The sequence below is a fragment of the Jatropha curcas genome, chromosome 7 (assembly GCF_041381405.1).
Source record: "Jatropha curcas cultivar XTBG-Jc1 chromosome 7, XTBG_Jcur_1.0, whole genome shotgun sequence".
In the NCBI taxonomy this organism is placed as follows: Eukaryota; Viridiplantae; Streptophyta; class Magnoliopsida; order Malpighiales; family Euphorbiaceae; genus Jatropha; species Jatropha curcas.
The window spans coordinates 21629087-21645203 of NC_143157.1; the positions used below are offsets into that span (position 1 = coordinate 21629087).

Below are 16117 nucleotides of genomic sequence, written 5' to 3' on the forward strand. Positions count from 1 at the left end.
ATTTTTCTGAATTCCCCAAACAATAGAAAATTGTAGAAAATATTTTTATATAAATTATTTTACAGAAACAAATGGAGAAAATTGTAGAAAATATTTTCCTATAAATTATTTAACGGAAATAAAGGGAGACTTACTAATGATATTTTGAATAAAAAATCCAGGTGATATGAATTTCAACAAAAAAAAAATTCAACGTCAAATAGAAAACCTAAAGCCATGTGATGCAAGTAGAGAAGAGACTCGTGCAAAGCAAAGTCAAATCATTCGTTTATCCTATAATTGCTGAAAAAAATAATTTAAATCCATGAGTGATAAAATTAAGAGAATTGATAAAAATTGAAAAAAGAAATCAAAATTCAGGTTATTTATTTACGTATTATTTTTTTGTCGTCATTAAACCTTATAAATATGCAGTCACGTTGAAGTGTAAACCACTTGCCATCAGCACTTTCCCATTCAAATCTTCTCCGTAACCAAACATTTTTGTCATTATGGAACAGCAAATCCTCTCAGTTTCAGTTCTTTCCAGTTTCGTTCTTTTTCTTTTCGTCTTATTAAAAGTATCCAAGAAATTATACAAACATGATTCTAACCCTCCGCCAGGACCATGGAAATTACCTTTCTTAGGTAATATCCTCCAGCTCGCCGGCGACGCACCTCATCACCGGTTTGCGGAGTTGGCCAGAACTTATGGACCGGTAATGGGTATTAAACTCGGTGAAATTCCCTTTCTTGTTGTTTCCTCGCCGGAAGCAGCCAAAGAAGTGATGAAAATACAAGATCCCATCTTTGCAGAACGAGCGCTTGTCTTTGCAAATGATGTGTTGAACTATAACCGTAACGTTATGGTTTTTGGGTCATACGGATATCAATGGAGGCAATTGAGAAAATTTTGTACGTTGGCATTACTGAGCGCAAAACGAGTACAGTCGTTTCAATCAGTAAGAAAAGAAGAAATGGCTGATTTTGTAAACTTTCTGCGTTCCAAAGAAGGAAGTTCTGTTAATCTTACTCATACTATATTTGCTTTTACAAATTCTATAATTGCAAGAAATGCTGTTGGTCATAAAACCAAAAATCAAGAAACGTTGTTAACATGTATTGATGGTATTATTTATACTGGAGGAGTAAATATAGCTGACGTGTTTCCTTCCTTAAAATGGCTTCCTTCAGTCAAGAGGGAAAAATCTAGAGTTATGAAATTGCATTATGAAACAGATAAGATCCTGGAAGATATCTTACAAGAGCATAAAGCAAACAAGCAGGCGTGGGTTTCCGAGGATGGCGATGGGAGGAAAGCTGGCAATTTCGTTGATGTTCTTCTGGACCTTCAACAAAGTGGAAATCTTGATTTTCCCTTAACTGATGTCACCATTAAAGCATCAACCATCGTAAGTATATACTCCTTTTTAAGAGTTTAATTAGGCTCTTATTGCGATTTCAAGTTTCAACTGAAGATTTCGTACTTTCCATTGCAGGATGCTTTTGTGGGTGGAAGTGACACATCCTCAAAAACTACAGAATGGGCAATGGCAGAGTTGATGAGGAAACCGGAAATAATGAAAAAAGCGCAAGAAGAATTGCGGAGTGTCTTTGGTGAAAAAGGGTACATTGAGGAAGCAAAACTCCAGGAATTAAAATGGTTGAAGTTAATTATTAAAGAAACAATGAGATTACATCCTGTACTTTCACTACTTCCAAGGGTTTGTAAGCAAAAGACTAAAGTTAGTGGATATGATGTTTATCCTGGTACTCAAGTTCTGGTTAATGTATGGGCACTCGGAAGAGATCCTAAACATTGGAGTGAACCTGAAAAATTCAATCCCGAGAGATTTATTGATAGTTCAATCGATTATCTGGGAAATCATTTTGAATATCTTCCATTTGGTGCAGGAAAAAGAGTATGCCCTGGAATTGCATTAGGTATGGTTCATATGGAAAATTTCCTCGCAAATTTGCTCTTTCATTTTGACTGGAAATTTCCTAAAGGAATTACTGCAGAGAATCTTGACATGACCGATGCTTTTGGAGGAGTTATGAAGAGAAAAGTAGACCTTGAACTGATTCCCATTCCATACCATCCTTAATTTCTTTATGTTCTCTCAAGGTTAAATGTTTGTAACGTTCACGTACTAATTTGTTGCTTGCAGATTAATTAAGGTTGGAGTGATTTTTTCTCTCTTTATCGTTTACCAAAAAAAAAAAAAATTGAAAAATAAAAGATAGGGGTGAGTTTCCATCTTGGTTTTATTTTTTACTTTGAGATGTACCAAAACAAAACTGTTGTGGGTTGTAATAAATTGAATGATGTCAATGAAATAATGATACAACAGAAAGGAATTTTTCCTTCTTTTCATTTTTTTATAATTTTTTTTATTGATATAATAAACTTGAATCTTTGTGTCTGTTCGGCAAAATTAACTGTTTTTATAGCTGTTAGATGAATTAGCTGTTTTTATAACTTTTAGATGTTTTAGACTGTGTTCACTAACAGCATTTCAAGTAGCTTTTAGCGTTTTGACCGATTGTTAGATGTTTTAGATATAAAATTTTCTTCAATTTTTAAAATATATAACCTATTATATAATTCAATAATTTTGTATTAAATTAATTAAAGTTATTTCATTCGTTAATTTTATAAATTTATTTGATTTTAATCACTAATTTTTTTTGAAACAATATGTTCGTAGTTTTTAATTTTGTTAAGCAACAGCTTATCATATAAACTAATTTTAAAGTCACAATTATGTATATACATGTCTATTAATTTTAAATACTCAACAGCCAATAAAAATGAAAATTTTAAAGTTATAATATCTATATATTTATTAATTATAACTCAATTTAAAATTCAAAAATTTCAAAATTATAATTATCTATATATCTATTAATTTAAAAATTATATCCAATTAAATAAAAGAAAAATTTAAAAATTTCTAGTGGTTCGTGTGGATAACAACAACTGCATATGTGAAGTACATTTCAAATAGGCATAACAGCAACTGCATTTATCAAGGAATCCTAAGCAAATTAGAGCCCGTGCATGTGCCATCAGCCAAAACTGTCATACCATGATAGACACAGAAAAGATTAAACAATACAATTTATTCACCTATCTGTGCAATTCAAAAGTTTGCAAGCCAGCTCAAACTGCAAATCACTAACACCATATCTTAACGTGGTAGAATTTATCACCAATAGCAACAGTACCTGTAAGTTTCAAGGACATGTAAAACTAAGATTAACACCTATCAGTTTAATTCCAAACAAAACATACAGTTAAAAAATCCACACAAACAAAAAATAATGTCAATAAACACTAAATTAGGAGAAGATTTGGTAGAAGGAAAAGTTGTAAGGTTTCGAGATGATGACCCATCTTTCTTCTTCTCGTTTTGTACGTCCACCGTACGAATTATTTTTGGAGGAGGTAGAGATTAGATTATATATAATAATGGATTCAATTTAAATAAATTTAGTTAGATTTCAGAGTTTTAGTTGGATTAGGTGAGATGATTAGAATAAATTATAAGTTTCGAAGATTATCAATTATCAATATTTATGTACTAAATATTAAATTAAAAAATTAAGTTAAGCTAACCAAAATATATATAAAAAAAAAAACCTCAATTTTTTTCAAAAAAGGAAAATTAAATACAATGCTGAATAAATAGAGACATTAAAACTTTCTCTTTGTTTTAGCTTTCATATATATATATATATATATATATATATATATATATAGTTGTGAAAATTAATGTATTACTTTACTTCATATGGATTAGTTTTTGCAATATTATACTAAATTATTTTCTTTATTTATTTGTTTATTTTCTTTCTTTTCTATTTTCTATTTTGACAGATATATTCATATTTGTATAAAATTTTGTTATTTTTGTTTTGCAGATTTTGATTTGCAGAACAATTTCTTCTTGAACTCGCAATCACATCAATTGGAACTAAGAAATGTTAATTGTTTTCGGTAGATGTAAGCAGTCAGTTGAAGAACAAGAATATCACAGTTAATGTAAAAGTGGACACAAACTTCAATGTAAGTTGTAAAAGCTTCAATGGATACTTGTGCTCTAATTCTTTTTCTTTGATTTCTCATATTTAATTTAATGGACTGTGTTATACGAGTTTGTGGATTGTTGTTGCCATTGTTAATTTGTTATGTATTAAAACTTGTATCCTCTTCTGTTTCATATTCCAAGGTATAGGAAATTATTTTAATCATCTAATGAAATATTAGCTTTTTGATATATTTTTTTCCTTCTTCGTTTATGACTCTCTCTTTCTATCTTTAATTGTGCAATAATTTTTTATTTAATTTTTCATTGACACGATTGCTAAACGAAAAAGATAGAAAAAAAAATATGAAACTTAGGTCTCTCTATCCAAACCTAAAATACTTCGTTCGTAAGGATTTGATAATTTCTAAGTATTTGAATTTGTATTCTAAAATTTTTCAATTTTAACCTCTCAAGCAATTTCGTTGCATATTGATTAAAAATATTTATATAATAATTATAATTATTCTTGAGCTTCTTTCTATAAGTAATCACCCAAAAGACCAAGAAAGTTTAGTTATGTGGATAGCAATTTAAATCTGTCAGTACTGAATTTACGTATTTAATTAAGTTTTTATCCAAAGCAAAACCAGGAAAATTTTCCTGGAGTTGCTAGACCCCAGCTTGGGTAATAAATGTTTAGCTGCTATTTCGAGTAAAATTCTGAAACTTCAAATGTGATCATTAATGTTTTTAATATTGATTCCTATAGGTTACTTTATATTGTTTGAGACATTATAGCCAAAGAGTTTCAAATTTAGGTAGCCAACAATGATTTTTTTTATACTCCAAATACTATATGTAAGATTCAAACATCTTCATATTCAAACTATAATCAATGGACACTTTTCTTTTTAGATCAACAAGATGAGCATGCGAATAGATCGAGTATGGAATGGGTATTTTTAATATCCATATAGGAGCCAAGAAAAAAAGTATAATGTAATGATATTTAAGAAAAATATATATATAATAGGTTTTTGATCAATTTGTTGAATTTAAATATTTAATGCTAGAAATATCTGTAGCTAGAAATAAATTGGATAGACTTATTTTATTAGTTTGATAATCAATTTTAATTGTTTAAGTAGGGGAAACAATCCTAAAATCACTAACAAGCTCTCCCGATGTATTGTTAGTTATTTTAACCCAGTCTAATTACCTATCTTCCAATAGTGCAATCAAACATGAATTAAATCATTAAGTTTTATGGTTTGTTTATGACTTCATAACCTAAGGTCATTAACTTATGAAAACCCCCCATGAGTCAAACCATATAGCTTTCGCACCAAGTTATTATTCTCATGTAATTTATTACCCTATTCATATCAAAAACCCTTCTCCCGATAGTGATTAATAAAATAAATCAATTCAGGGGAGAAACTTTGCCTGGAAGTATTAAGTTCAATAATAAATTATATCATGAACAAGCAAAAACAAATCTAATATTAGAAATTGGAATCAAAATTAAGCTACATCAAATCTCTAGTACGAGAGTTTTAGTTTAACATAATAATTAAATAAAACTCAATTAAACTTGTAAATATTCTCATAATCAACATGAATATTGAAAATAAAACAAGAAAAGAGTTTAGAAATAAAAACTAGTTAATGATTGGCTTGGGCGGCTTCCTTGAATCTTGACACAAATTTTGAATACTTGAAGTCTTGGAGAGAGAGAGAGAAAACAATAGAACAAAGATGGAATATACAATGAGTATCTCCTTTGTTTATGGCTAGTCTCTCTATTTATATAAACTTTCTGGAGTATCTTCGTGTTCGTTTAGGAAAGTGAATCTTTATTGAGTAAGAAATCTTTTGGGGATATGAAACTGTTTAGGCTTTGTATTTGTTTCCAATTAAGACTCTCCTAGCGTCTAAATAGGATTAAAACTTGATTTTCATGTCAAGAAATCATCTCATATGGGTCCATGCAAGTGGTGCAGGATGGGCTGACGTTTTAGGCCCAAGGCAAAACTTGAACTTTGGCACGGGCGTGTTGTGCGGCACGGCTAGGGCGTGCCAGCCTCTGAAAGTTTTGATTACTTTGCTCTTTTCTGTGTCAAAATCCTACAAATTTCCTTAACTTCAAGTAAATTATGATTCAAGGAAACTTTGAACAAAAACATAAATAAAACTAAATAAAAACTAATTAAAGTAATTAAAACTACTAAAATTCCTAATAAAAACTATATTAAAAATACAACAAAAATAACATCTATCATCTATAATTACAACAATTCCAATTATAATTGACAACTTAATTCGCAAGTGTACGAATCGCTACAAGTAATATAGAGTGAGTAGAGTATCGTATCCACAGGGATTGTATACCAAGTACCAAAATTATGTTATCTTGTTATTATTTAAACGATAAATGAGGAAATTGTTTATAGAAATTAAATTCAACAAGTAAAAATAAGAAGTTAAGCAAGCAATTATTGATTAAAGAAATCAAGGAAGTAAAACTATTAGGGGTTTTGATTTCACTTAACTCTATCCAATTTATTTCATTAGTTCATTGATCAATTTAATTATTCAAGTAGGGGAAACAACCCAAAAATCACTAACAAGCTCTCCCGATGTATTGTTAGCTATTTTAACCCGGTCTAATTACCTATCTTCCAATAGCGCAATCAAACATGAATTAAATCATTAAGTTTTATGGTATGTTTTGTGAATTCATAACCTAAGGTCTTTAACTTATGAAAACCCCCCATGAGTCAAACCGTATAGTTTCCGCATCAAGTTATTATTCTCATGTGTTTTATTAACCTTTTCATATCAAAGATCCTTCTTCCGATAGTGATAACTGAAATAAATCAATCTAGGGGAAAATTCTGCCTAGAAGCATTAAGTTCATTAATAAATCATAACTTGAATAAGGAAAAATAAATCTAATTGCATAAATTGGAAAAGAGATTAAGCTACATCAAACCCCTAGTATAAGAATTTAGTTACACATAGTACTTAAAGAAAACCCAATAATACTTGATAAATATTCCATAATCAATAAAGATAATGAAAGAAAATAAACAAGATTAAGAGTTAGAAATAAGAACTAGAGAGGTATTGCTTGGATGGCTTCCTTGAACTTTGCACAACTCTTGAGTACTTAACTTCAAAAGCAAAATAAAACTATGTACAAGACTAAGAGAATGAGAGAAAAATGGAGAGTGGAGTGTAATGTGTAATGTGATGGAATGGGGATGCCCTTTGAGTGGCTTCTTTGCTTCCTTATATAGACTACTTGGGGGAACAAGCCTTGTGCTTTGATGAGTGAAGTCCAACTTTGTGAGGTGGAAAAGTTTGTAAATTAAGCCATGAATTGCTCTCAATTATGGTGTCTCAAATGCACATGGTTGAACTTTGACTGGCATGTGAAGAAAGCATCCAAAGCATCTTGTGAAAATGGAGAAATCAGTTGGCAACTTTTGACTCAAAGTATAGAATTCTTGATCTGCACGGGCGTGTTGCCTGGCACGGCCTGGGGCGTGCCAGTCCTGGGAGTCTGGTTGATAGCGCGCACGGGCGTGCGGGGTAGCACGGGCTGGGGCGTGCATCTCTCTAGAAGTCAGAGGCATATGAGGCACGGGCGTGTTCCGCAGCATGGCCTGGGAAGGCTATCGCGCACGGGCGTGTTCCTCGGCACGGCTTGGGGCGTGCATCTCTCTGTCTCTTGGTTTGTCTTGCCTTGTGCCAGACACGGCCGTGCTTCGCGACACGGGCTGGGGCGTGGCAATTGTACTTTGCTTTATTTTTGTTCTTTTCTTTGCAAAATCCTACAATTTTCTTTCCAATCAAGTGAGTTGTGATTAAAGGAAGCTTTTGAATAAAAACATATCAATATTACATAAAAACTAATTTAAATAAATTAAAAGTAATAGAAATTTCAATCAAAATTACAATAAAAAAATACTATAAAAATAACTCTTATCAATAATTGATATTTTTATAGCATTATAATTTATAATAACCAGGTGAGGCGTTTCTCAGTAGTCAAATGCTCTTAGATGATCCTAGATTTTCCTCACGTTCAGACCTTTAAGAAGTGATTTGTACCTATAGAGAAAAAAGAAAAATGAATTAAATCAAGTCTAGGTTCTCAGATTTTACCTTTTGGAGCAAATCAACACTTCTCAAACTTGAAGGCTCGAGAACTTTATCCAAATCCGATATTAAGAACTTATGATTTGTTTATGAATGATTGATTTTGTTGTTGGTGATTGATTTTGTTTTTATTAAAAACCCAATAGTTTACTTAGAGAAAATCAAGTTTTCAATCTTAAACTTGATTGAAAACTCGTTTTAAACTCGGATTATCGAATCAAGAATCAGGCTCGATCGAGTGTATAAGACCTGATTTTATTGAACACGGTTATCATCATTGAGCTATTTTTTTAGGCAAAATTAAGTGAATACAGTTTGCCCCCCACTTTGATAATATTTTGCTTTTAGCAGAATGTCGTCAAAGTATAAAATAGATGCAAAAGTAAGAAATACTTACTTCACAAATTGTATGAAAAAATTAGCATGTCCATGCAGACAAGGTTTCTGTTCTTTGGATGGTCTTGATGGTGAAAGTGAGTTCTTGGGGCGACTTGATGATGAAGATGCGTTCTTTGGACGACTTGATATTGGAAATGTGCCCTTTGGACGATTTGAGGTAATTTTTACCTGTAAAAGCAATTTTTTGCTAATTAAAAGGAAAGACCTACCACCTGTGGTTTAGTGTTTCCGAGATTATGTCTGAAAAGTATTACTCTGCATAAAAATTTATAAAAAAGAGGGACTTCCCATGAAAATATCTCATGTTTCACAAAAATATATCTGTAAGTGTGCCTTTGCACAAAAAAGTGACTTTGGTAACAAATGTGACTTCACAAGCAAAATGAGAAAAGTTACTTGTGATCAACGGTGATGTTCCTACTTGTGCATTGAGTTAGAATAACTTGCCAACCAAGCATAAGAGTTGTGTTGCAGCAATTGAGTTTAAAAATCCTAAGTGGGCCTAATAAGCCCATAAAAAGCTTATAAAAATTTTTGAATGTTTAAACCTTTCACTTATTCCCTTAAGCTTTTTAAACTCTCTGAACTCTCTGGTCTTCTTCCAACCAAATACCTTCCTATCGACCATATATGGATGCTAAAACATGACTATTTTGGATTCCTAAGGGACAGGCCGTAGATCCTTAGACTAGAATTATGAGCCTAGGGATGTAATTATTGGAGCATGTGGCGCCGTAAGGAGACTTTGTGACTTTGACACTCAATTTGGCGGGGTCGTTTGTGCTCCAAACTCTCTACTGAGGTACTTTTCAACCCGATCTTTTGATTTCCTATCTTCTTATTTCATGAAAACTAGGTTAGATAAAAAAAAGTTAGGGTTTTTACCTTATTCTTGCTGATTTTTGGGGCGGTCTGTTGCGTAACGACGTATGCCTCACATAATTGCATGCACTATTTCTCTCAAGCTTCTATGGGGTTTCTTTTACCCTGTTAAAAAGAGGCCTGCGACACTGAGAAACACCGTATAGGGTTTCTCAGTGCGTTGCACTATTTCTCAGTAGCACTGCTTACTTCATGTTATTTTTTAGCTATTAAACATGCCATTAAGCAATTTATGCACAAAACATCAAGGATTATGGCAGTTAATCATGTGCTTACTGGGAGACGTGTCTCGAGCCAAAGTCGGTGGCAACACCTTTTAGGTTGGTCAATGGTATGACGACTATCTGAAAACACGAAGAACAAGATTTAGGAAACAGGATTCGGTCCCTTCATCGATACATTGTCCTAGCAGCAGGGGAGGACTTCAAAGGTTAGTATTCTGGCCCTGATGGGGCGATGGATGGACTCCACTCATTGTCATAGCCTTGACCTGGTCAGTATTGTCCGCTTTAGGCTTTGCAACCCTCACGGATTTGTCCCTCAGGCAGGCTTTGCAACCCGCCCAAAAGCGCGCTAAGCAATTCAGAGTGTGGGCCCTGCCTTGGTTAGAATTGTCCGCTTTGGGGAGTTACTAGCTACATTCCTCCTCACGGATTTGTCCCTTGGGGCGTTACGTATCGCCGTCCCCCAAGAGCGCGCTAACCAAGTTAGAAGCTACCCCTCTTATGTATAGATCGTTTACCCCGTCCTTAACCGATATGGGATTTGCCTAAGGTGTGCTGGCCTTGCCACATACACCCCCCCTTGGGGACTCAGCGTCCTCGCTGAGGTTTGCCCCACCACTGGCCAGAGGGCACAGGGCCGGCTCTGATACCAATTGTCATAGCCCAGCCCATGGTCAATATTGTCCGCTTTGGGGCTCCAGCCCGTACGAGTACCCCCTCACGGTTTTGTTTTCAGGCAGGCTTTGCAACCCGCCCAAAAGGCCTCAACCATGTTCTGGAACCAACCCTCTTATGTACAGGACCACCCCCTCGTACTTAACCGATGTGGGATTTGCCTAAGGTGTGCTGGCCTTGCCACATACACCCCCCCTTGGGGACTCAGCGTCCTCGCTGAGGTTTGCCCCACCACCGGCCAGAGGAACGAGGGTCGGCTCTGATACCAATTGTCATAGCCTTGACCTGGTCAGTATTGTCCGCTTTAGGCTTTGTAACCCTCACGGATTTGTCCCTCAGGCAGGCTTTGCAACCCGCCCAAAAGCGCGCTAAGCAATTCAGAGTGTGGGCCCTGCCTTGGTTAGAATTGTCCGCTTTGGAGAGTTACTAGCTACATTCCTCCTCACGGATTTGTCCCTTGGGGCGTTACGTATCGCCGTCCCCCAAGAGCGCGCTAACCAAGTTAGAAGCTACCCCTCTTATGTATAGATCGTTTACCCCGTCCTTAACCGATGTGGGATTTGCCTAAGGTGTGCTGGCCTTGCCACACTCATACTTTCCATCTTTTGTGTAGAGAGATGACCATTGTAGTGGTTTTTGCTATTATTACTTGTTTTAGACTTGGAGGTAGCGCCATGTTGTTCGATGATAGGCTACGAGACCTGCTCGAGGAGCAACTTCAGCGTGTGCTTGATCGGTATATTAGGGTGAGGCCTGTTATCACTAGGGGGAAAGCTTCAATATATATAATAGTATCTATAGCCAATACAAGGATATGGGGCATGGGGCCAATAACCTAGATGTTGATTAGGTGGCTAGAGCTTCCTTATTTTACATGCTGGCCACCACATTGTTCACCACACACGAGAATAATGTTGATCTTTCTTTGCTGCCACCTTTGAGGGACTTAGATGAGGTTGGACAACATAATTGGTGGTGTGGCGACCCTATCTTATCAATACTACAATATGGACTTGTGCGTGCGGGGTAACCACCTGAAGATAGGTTACTAATGCATTATTGAGGTGAGTAAATTGTCTTAATGAATATTTAATTAAATAATAAATTAATGATGAAATTAATTTCATTAATAATTATATTAATCATTATTGTTATTTTTTACAAATATTTTAAAATTATTATAGGTTGACAATAAATTTGTATTGTTAAAAAACTTATAATGAAGTTGTGCAAACTAAGAAAAAAAAACTAACATATATGGATTTCCAATTTTATTTGGTTGAAAAAATGTATTTGTATTTGTGTGTTAACAAATATCTGACCAGACTCTACTAGAAGTAGCATTATCAATACCATTATGGTTTCTTATATAATTATATGCACATGATAAAGTCAATATAGTATTAATAATGATGTTGTCACGACCCGATTCCATGGGCCGGACCGGTACTAGGACCCATGTAAGCTTAAGGCCCCGAGGCCCGTAGTAAGCGTGAAACACTAAAAATTTACTATCTCAATATAATTTTAAACATTCAGCCCATATTTATAGGAAAATAAACCTCAAGATTTTATTAAATCTCGGCCCAAATTTATCAGCTACAACAGTTCACAGTTCGGGCCCAATTAACAATACATTACATTTTTTATATGGGCTCACATAATTATATCGTCTATTTTAATACACGACTAATTGTACGCAAATTCTACAACTGCGGAGTCACTAACTATTTGGTATACATAGCTTTTTATACATATAATTACATAGTAAAATAATTATGAAACTGGGAAAACTTTCTTCTAGCCCTGCGGCAAAGGAACATAACTTAACCGAATTAAAGAGAAACTTACTTCCTGAAAAATTAAACAAGATATGTGAGCCTTCTAAGAAGTAATACTTATTGCACAACACACGCATTCACACAAATGTATAAATATATCAATCTAGTCATCCGACTAGTTATATGCTCACGCAGCCAGTCACATAAATGGCATATCACCAGCACTCACAACTATTAACATCTTCACATAATCACATCACGCGGAAATTAGTCAGTGGCGTCACCGAAACCCCCGATGAGCCATCCTCCCACATGGCTCATCCAATCACATGTGCACCAGGGAGCCGATCCCCCATTCTGGCCGACCGGTCTAATCCTCACTTGACCAGCCCTCTCATTGTTTTTCCATTCTCTCTCTCTTTTTTTTTATATATATTTTTTTATATATACCAACAGGAGGCAACCCGGTCGTCTCCATAAAATCTAGATCATCAGGCGCTCACAACAGGAGGCCACCCTGCAGGCTGCGATCAAATCTAGATTATCAGGTGCGCTCAATAAAGAAGCCAACCTGTAGTTAACGGTAACGGTAACGGTAGGTGCACATGGGGGCGCCGATCTCCTATTTACCCGGCTAACAGTAATCAGATCAGGATCCATATAACAGTAATAGTATATAACGGTAACGGTAATCATAATCAGGATCCATATAACAGTAACGGTCTCACAAACCCATGGTGACCCACTTCATCCCAATTCCACACAAACAAAGCATAGCATTATCACAACACAATTAATCAAACATTGCAATCAAATGCAGACATATTAATCAATTAAACATCGTAATGCAATGCACAATTAGACATCCATACTCAAATGCAAACAAATAAATAATTAGATAAATAAGATTAACAATAAACAACAACGATAAAATAAATAATAATAATAATGATAATGAAAATAAATAAATAATTGAATAATTAAATGAATAATAATGATAATAATGAAGTAATTAGAGCACTTTATTTATTATGTATCAATTTATAGAATTTATCTAAAGCTTATTTATTATATTATCAATTAAAGTTAATCTAGATTCGATCTAAATTTCAGCAGAACCTCCCCTAAAATTTGACTAAACCACGATTCGAAAATATAATATCAAAGCCCATCCGTCGGGCAATTCACATCAACTCATCCCGTCCGCCATAACCTTATTTTTCAATCATCCGATCAATCAATTCAGACAGCTCATCCGCTTCAAGCTACATATATCATCCATCACACTTACATATATACACTTAATAATTCCAAATCAACTAATTAACAATTCATATTAACCTCCAAGCATGATTCAATGATATTATTAGTTGCCCTCTAACTATTTACTTGTCTAAGCCTTAATTTATAACTTTTCCTAACAATTCCTAAATTAGCTTACATCAATATTATACCGACTGATTGTTAGCAAAATTATATTTGATTGATTATTCATTCAAATTCAATTTAATTAACTAATAATTATTAAATTTATAATTTATACCGAAAATGAGGAAATTGGTCTTAGAACGTACCAATTGAGAATCGGGCGACGATTCCATGATCAGCGCGAAGAGAAGAGAATTTTGTCTCTCGGGGCGTCGCCGGCTGATCACCGGACCGCTGCCGTGGCCGCCGTGCGCGGTGACCGGAAAATCGTGCCTCAGTTGGATTTGAGCGGCGCTTATACCCCCAAACCCAAAAATTCGCCAGGAATTCGGATCCATGCTTTGTTTGTGCATTTGGTGAGCCGATTGGTCAGAACCAAGCTCGACAGTCGCTCCATCACTGCCTTCAATGGCATTTCCGCCATACGGGCTCCATCTTCAAAGTTAATAGATGGGAAACGTTTCATTTCCAACTTTTTCTCCATTTACTCAATAATAATAAAAATATTAATAGTAATGGTATTTGATTTTAGGATAATTAATTTATATATATTCATAATAGACTAAATTGCTGGAATTTCATATTATTTCTCAAAAATTTTAACTGTTCTCAAATCGAAAATTCCGATGGTATATTTGGGCTTAGGCCCAACTCGCAAACTTGGGTTCGAATTGAGATTTTATTATTCTTGCAGCCCACACGATCAAAATTTCTGATTTTTGATTTAATAAAAATTCAAAGGTTTCTAAAATAAAAATTCGGGGTGTTTCAAATGTCTATGAGTTGAATTGTACATACGAAGTAAATAAATGTGAAGTATCATACATAAAATTTTATTATGAATTGCCATATTTCATTGTATTATGATATACTTTAAATTATATTTATACATATGTTTTTTATGATAATTAATTGGCTGGTCGTGCTGGGTTACAATTTCATTTTAATTCTGAACAAGATGGAAAAAGTTTATGGTAAAGGGAGAGGTATTTGGGCTTGGGACTTGATAATCTAAAAAATATGTTTTTATTCTTTAAGTGTATTTTAGAGTATAGATTTAGTAGAATAGCGGAGAAAGGTAAAAATAAGTCTTGAACGTCCGGTCCCTTCTTTCTTTTTTATTCCTCTTTGTATAGCTGTAGAGAGTTACTAATGTGGATTTAGATACGACAGTGGGGAGATTTTCTCCACGACATTTAACAGTTAAATATAAAGGGGAGATTTATGAGGATCTATGAGATTTTTTAAATTATTTAGGGGATTATGTAAATAATTAAAAATATTTATATTATATTATATCAATAATATTAATGAACAAATATTAATATTATCTGGACCTAATTATGTAAATTTCGAATAAATATAGGTTATTTTAGACTTTACATAAAATGACAATATTATACATTGTAGAATATTTCTTGTTTGACAAACACCGCCATAATTTCTATAAATAAATAGTGACTTCAGTGTAAATGACACGGAAACTGAATAAACAAATACAATTACCTTACGTTACAGCCATTTTATATCCCCTTTCAGTTCCAACTCCTTAATTTCTTATATTTATGTTACTTCCCTTTCATTCGTGCCGTTAATTTAAACTTGATCCCAACATTATTTTGTCCATTTTAAGGTTGCAGCCTTTTATAATCTTGCTTTAGTCACATGATCCCACGTTATGGGCATTAATCTTATAGGTTCCAACTTTCAAGTTTCCTCTACACGACCAGAAAACTAATGTATGTAAAAATGCCACTTCTTCATTATTATATTAGCATGAATTATTATTTTACATTACCGTATTACATATACTCATCAATACAGATCATAAAACCCAGAAGAAGTCAAGGTAGCAACTAGCAAGCCCACCATGTTTGAAACAGTGTGATAATTAATAATAAAACATATCACGTTATCATAAAAAAAAAATTTTAAAGCAATAAATTATCTATTACTTTGGTATAGTCTTGGTGCAAACAAACTTGAAAAATAATTATTGTATAATTTAAAAGCAATTATTTAATTACTACCTATTTAATACAGTAATATAAAAATTGACATATTGAAAATCATTAATCTTATAGGTTCCAACTTTCAAGTTTCCTCTACACGACAAGAAAACTAATGTATGTAATAGTGCCACCTCTTCATTATTATATTAGCATGAATTATTATTTTACATTACCGTATTACATATACTCATCAATATAGATCATAAAACCCAGAAGAAGTCAAGGTGGCAACTAGCAAGCCCGCTATGTTTGAAACAGTGTGATAATTAATAATAAAACATATCACGTTATCATAAAAATTGAAAACAATTATTGTATAATTTAAAAGCAATTATTTAATTACTACTTATTTAATACAGTAATATAAAAATTGACATTATTGAAAATCATAAATCAAGTTATTTCATAAATAATATTTAACTTACAATATGAAAAGCTAAAAATAATATGTCAAACTTTACTTAATTTTAATAAAGAGGAAAAAAATATTTCAACAATTATTATTAAATATCAAGCCAACCGAAAAAGAAAAAAAA

The 16117-nt window shown here is 33.4% G+C and overlaps 1 protein-coding gene across 1 annotated transcript; it reads left to right on the forward strand.

Moving 5' to 3' along the window:
* Window positions 1-447: 447 nt before the first annotated feature.
* On the forward strand, window positions 448-2372 carry LOC149494954 (cytochrome P450 726A27-like). Its single transcript, XM_089723693.1, has 2 exons — window positions 448-1391; window positions 1479-2372. Exons 1-2 carry the CDS (start codon window positions 492-494, stop codon window positions 2085-2087), a joined length of 1509 nt encoding a protein of 502 aa, XP_089579819.1. The 5' UTR covers window positions 448-491; the 3' UTR covers window positions 2088-2372.
* Window positions 2373-16117: the final 13745 nt, after the last annotated feature.

Excerpts from the sequence above, each read along its gene's own strand:
- LOC149494954 (XM_089723693.1), top strand. The coding sequence starts at position 492 with ATGGAACAGCAAATCCTCTCAGTTTCAGTTCTTTCCAGTTTCGTTCTT. Across the intron at positions 1,392-1,478 it reads CCATTAAAGCATCAACCATC|GATGCTTTTGTGGGTGGAAG; the intron begins GTAAGTATATAC and ends TTTCCATTGCAG.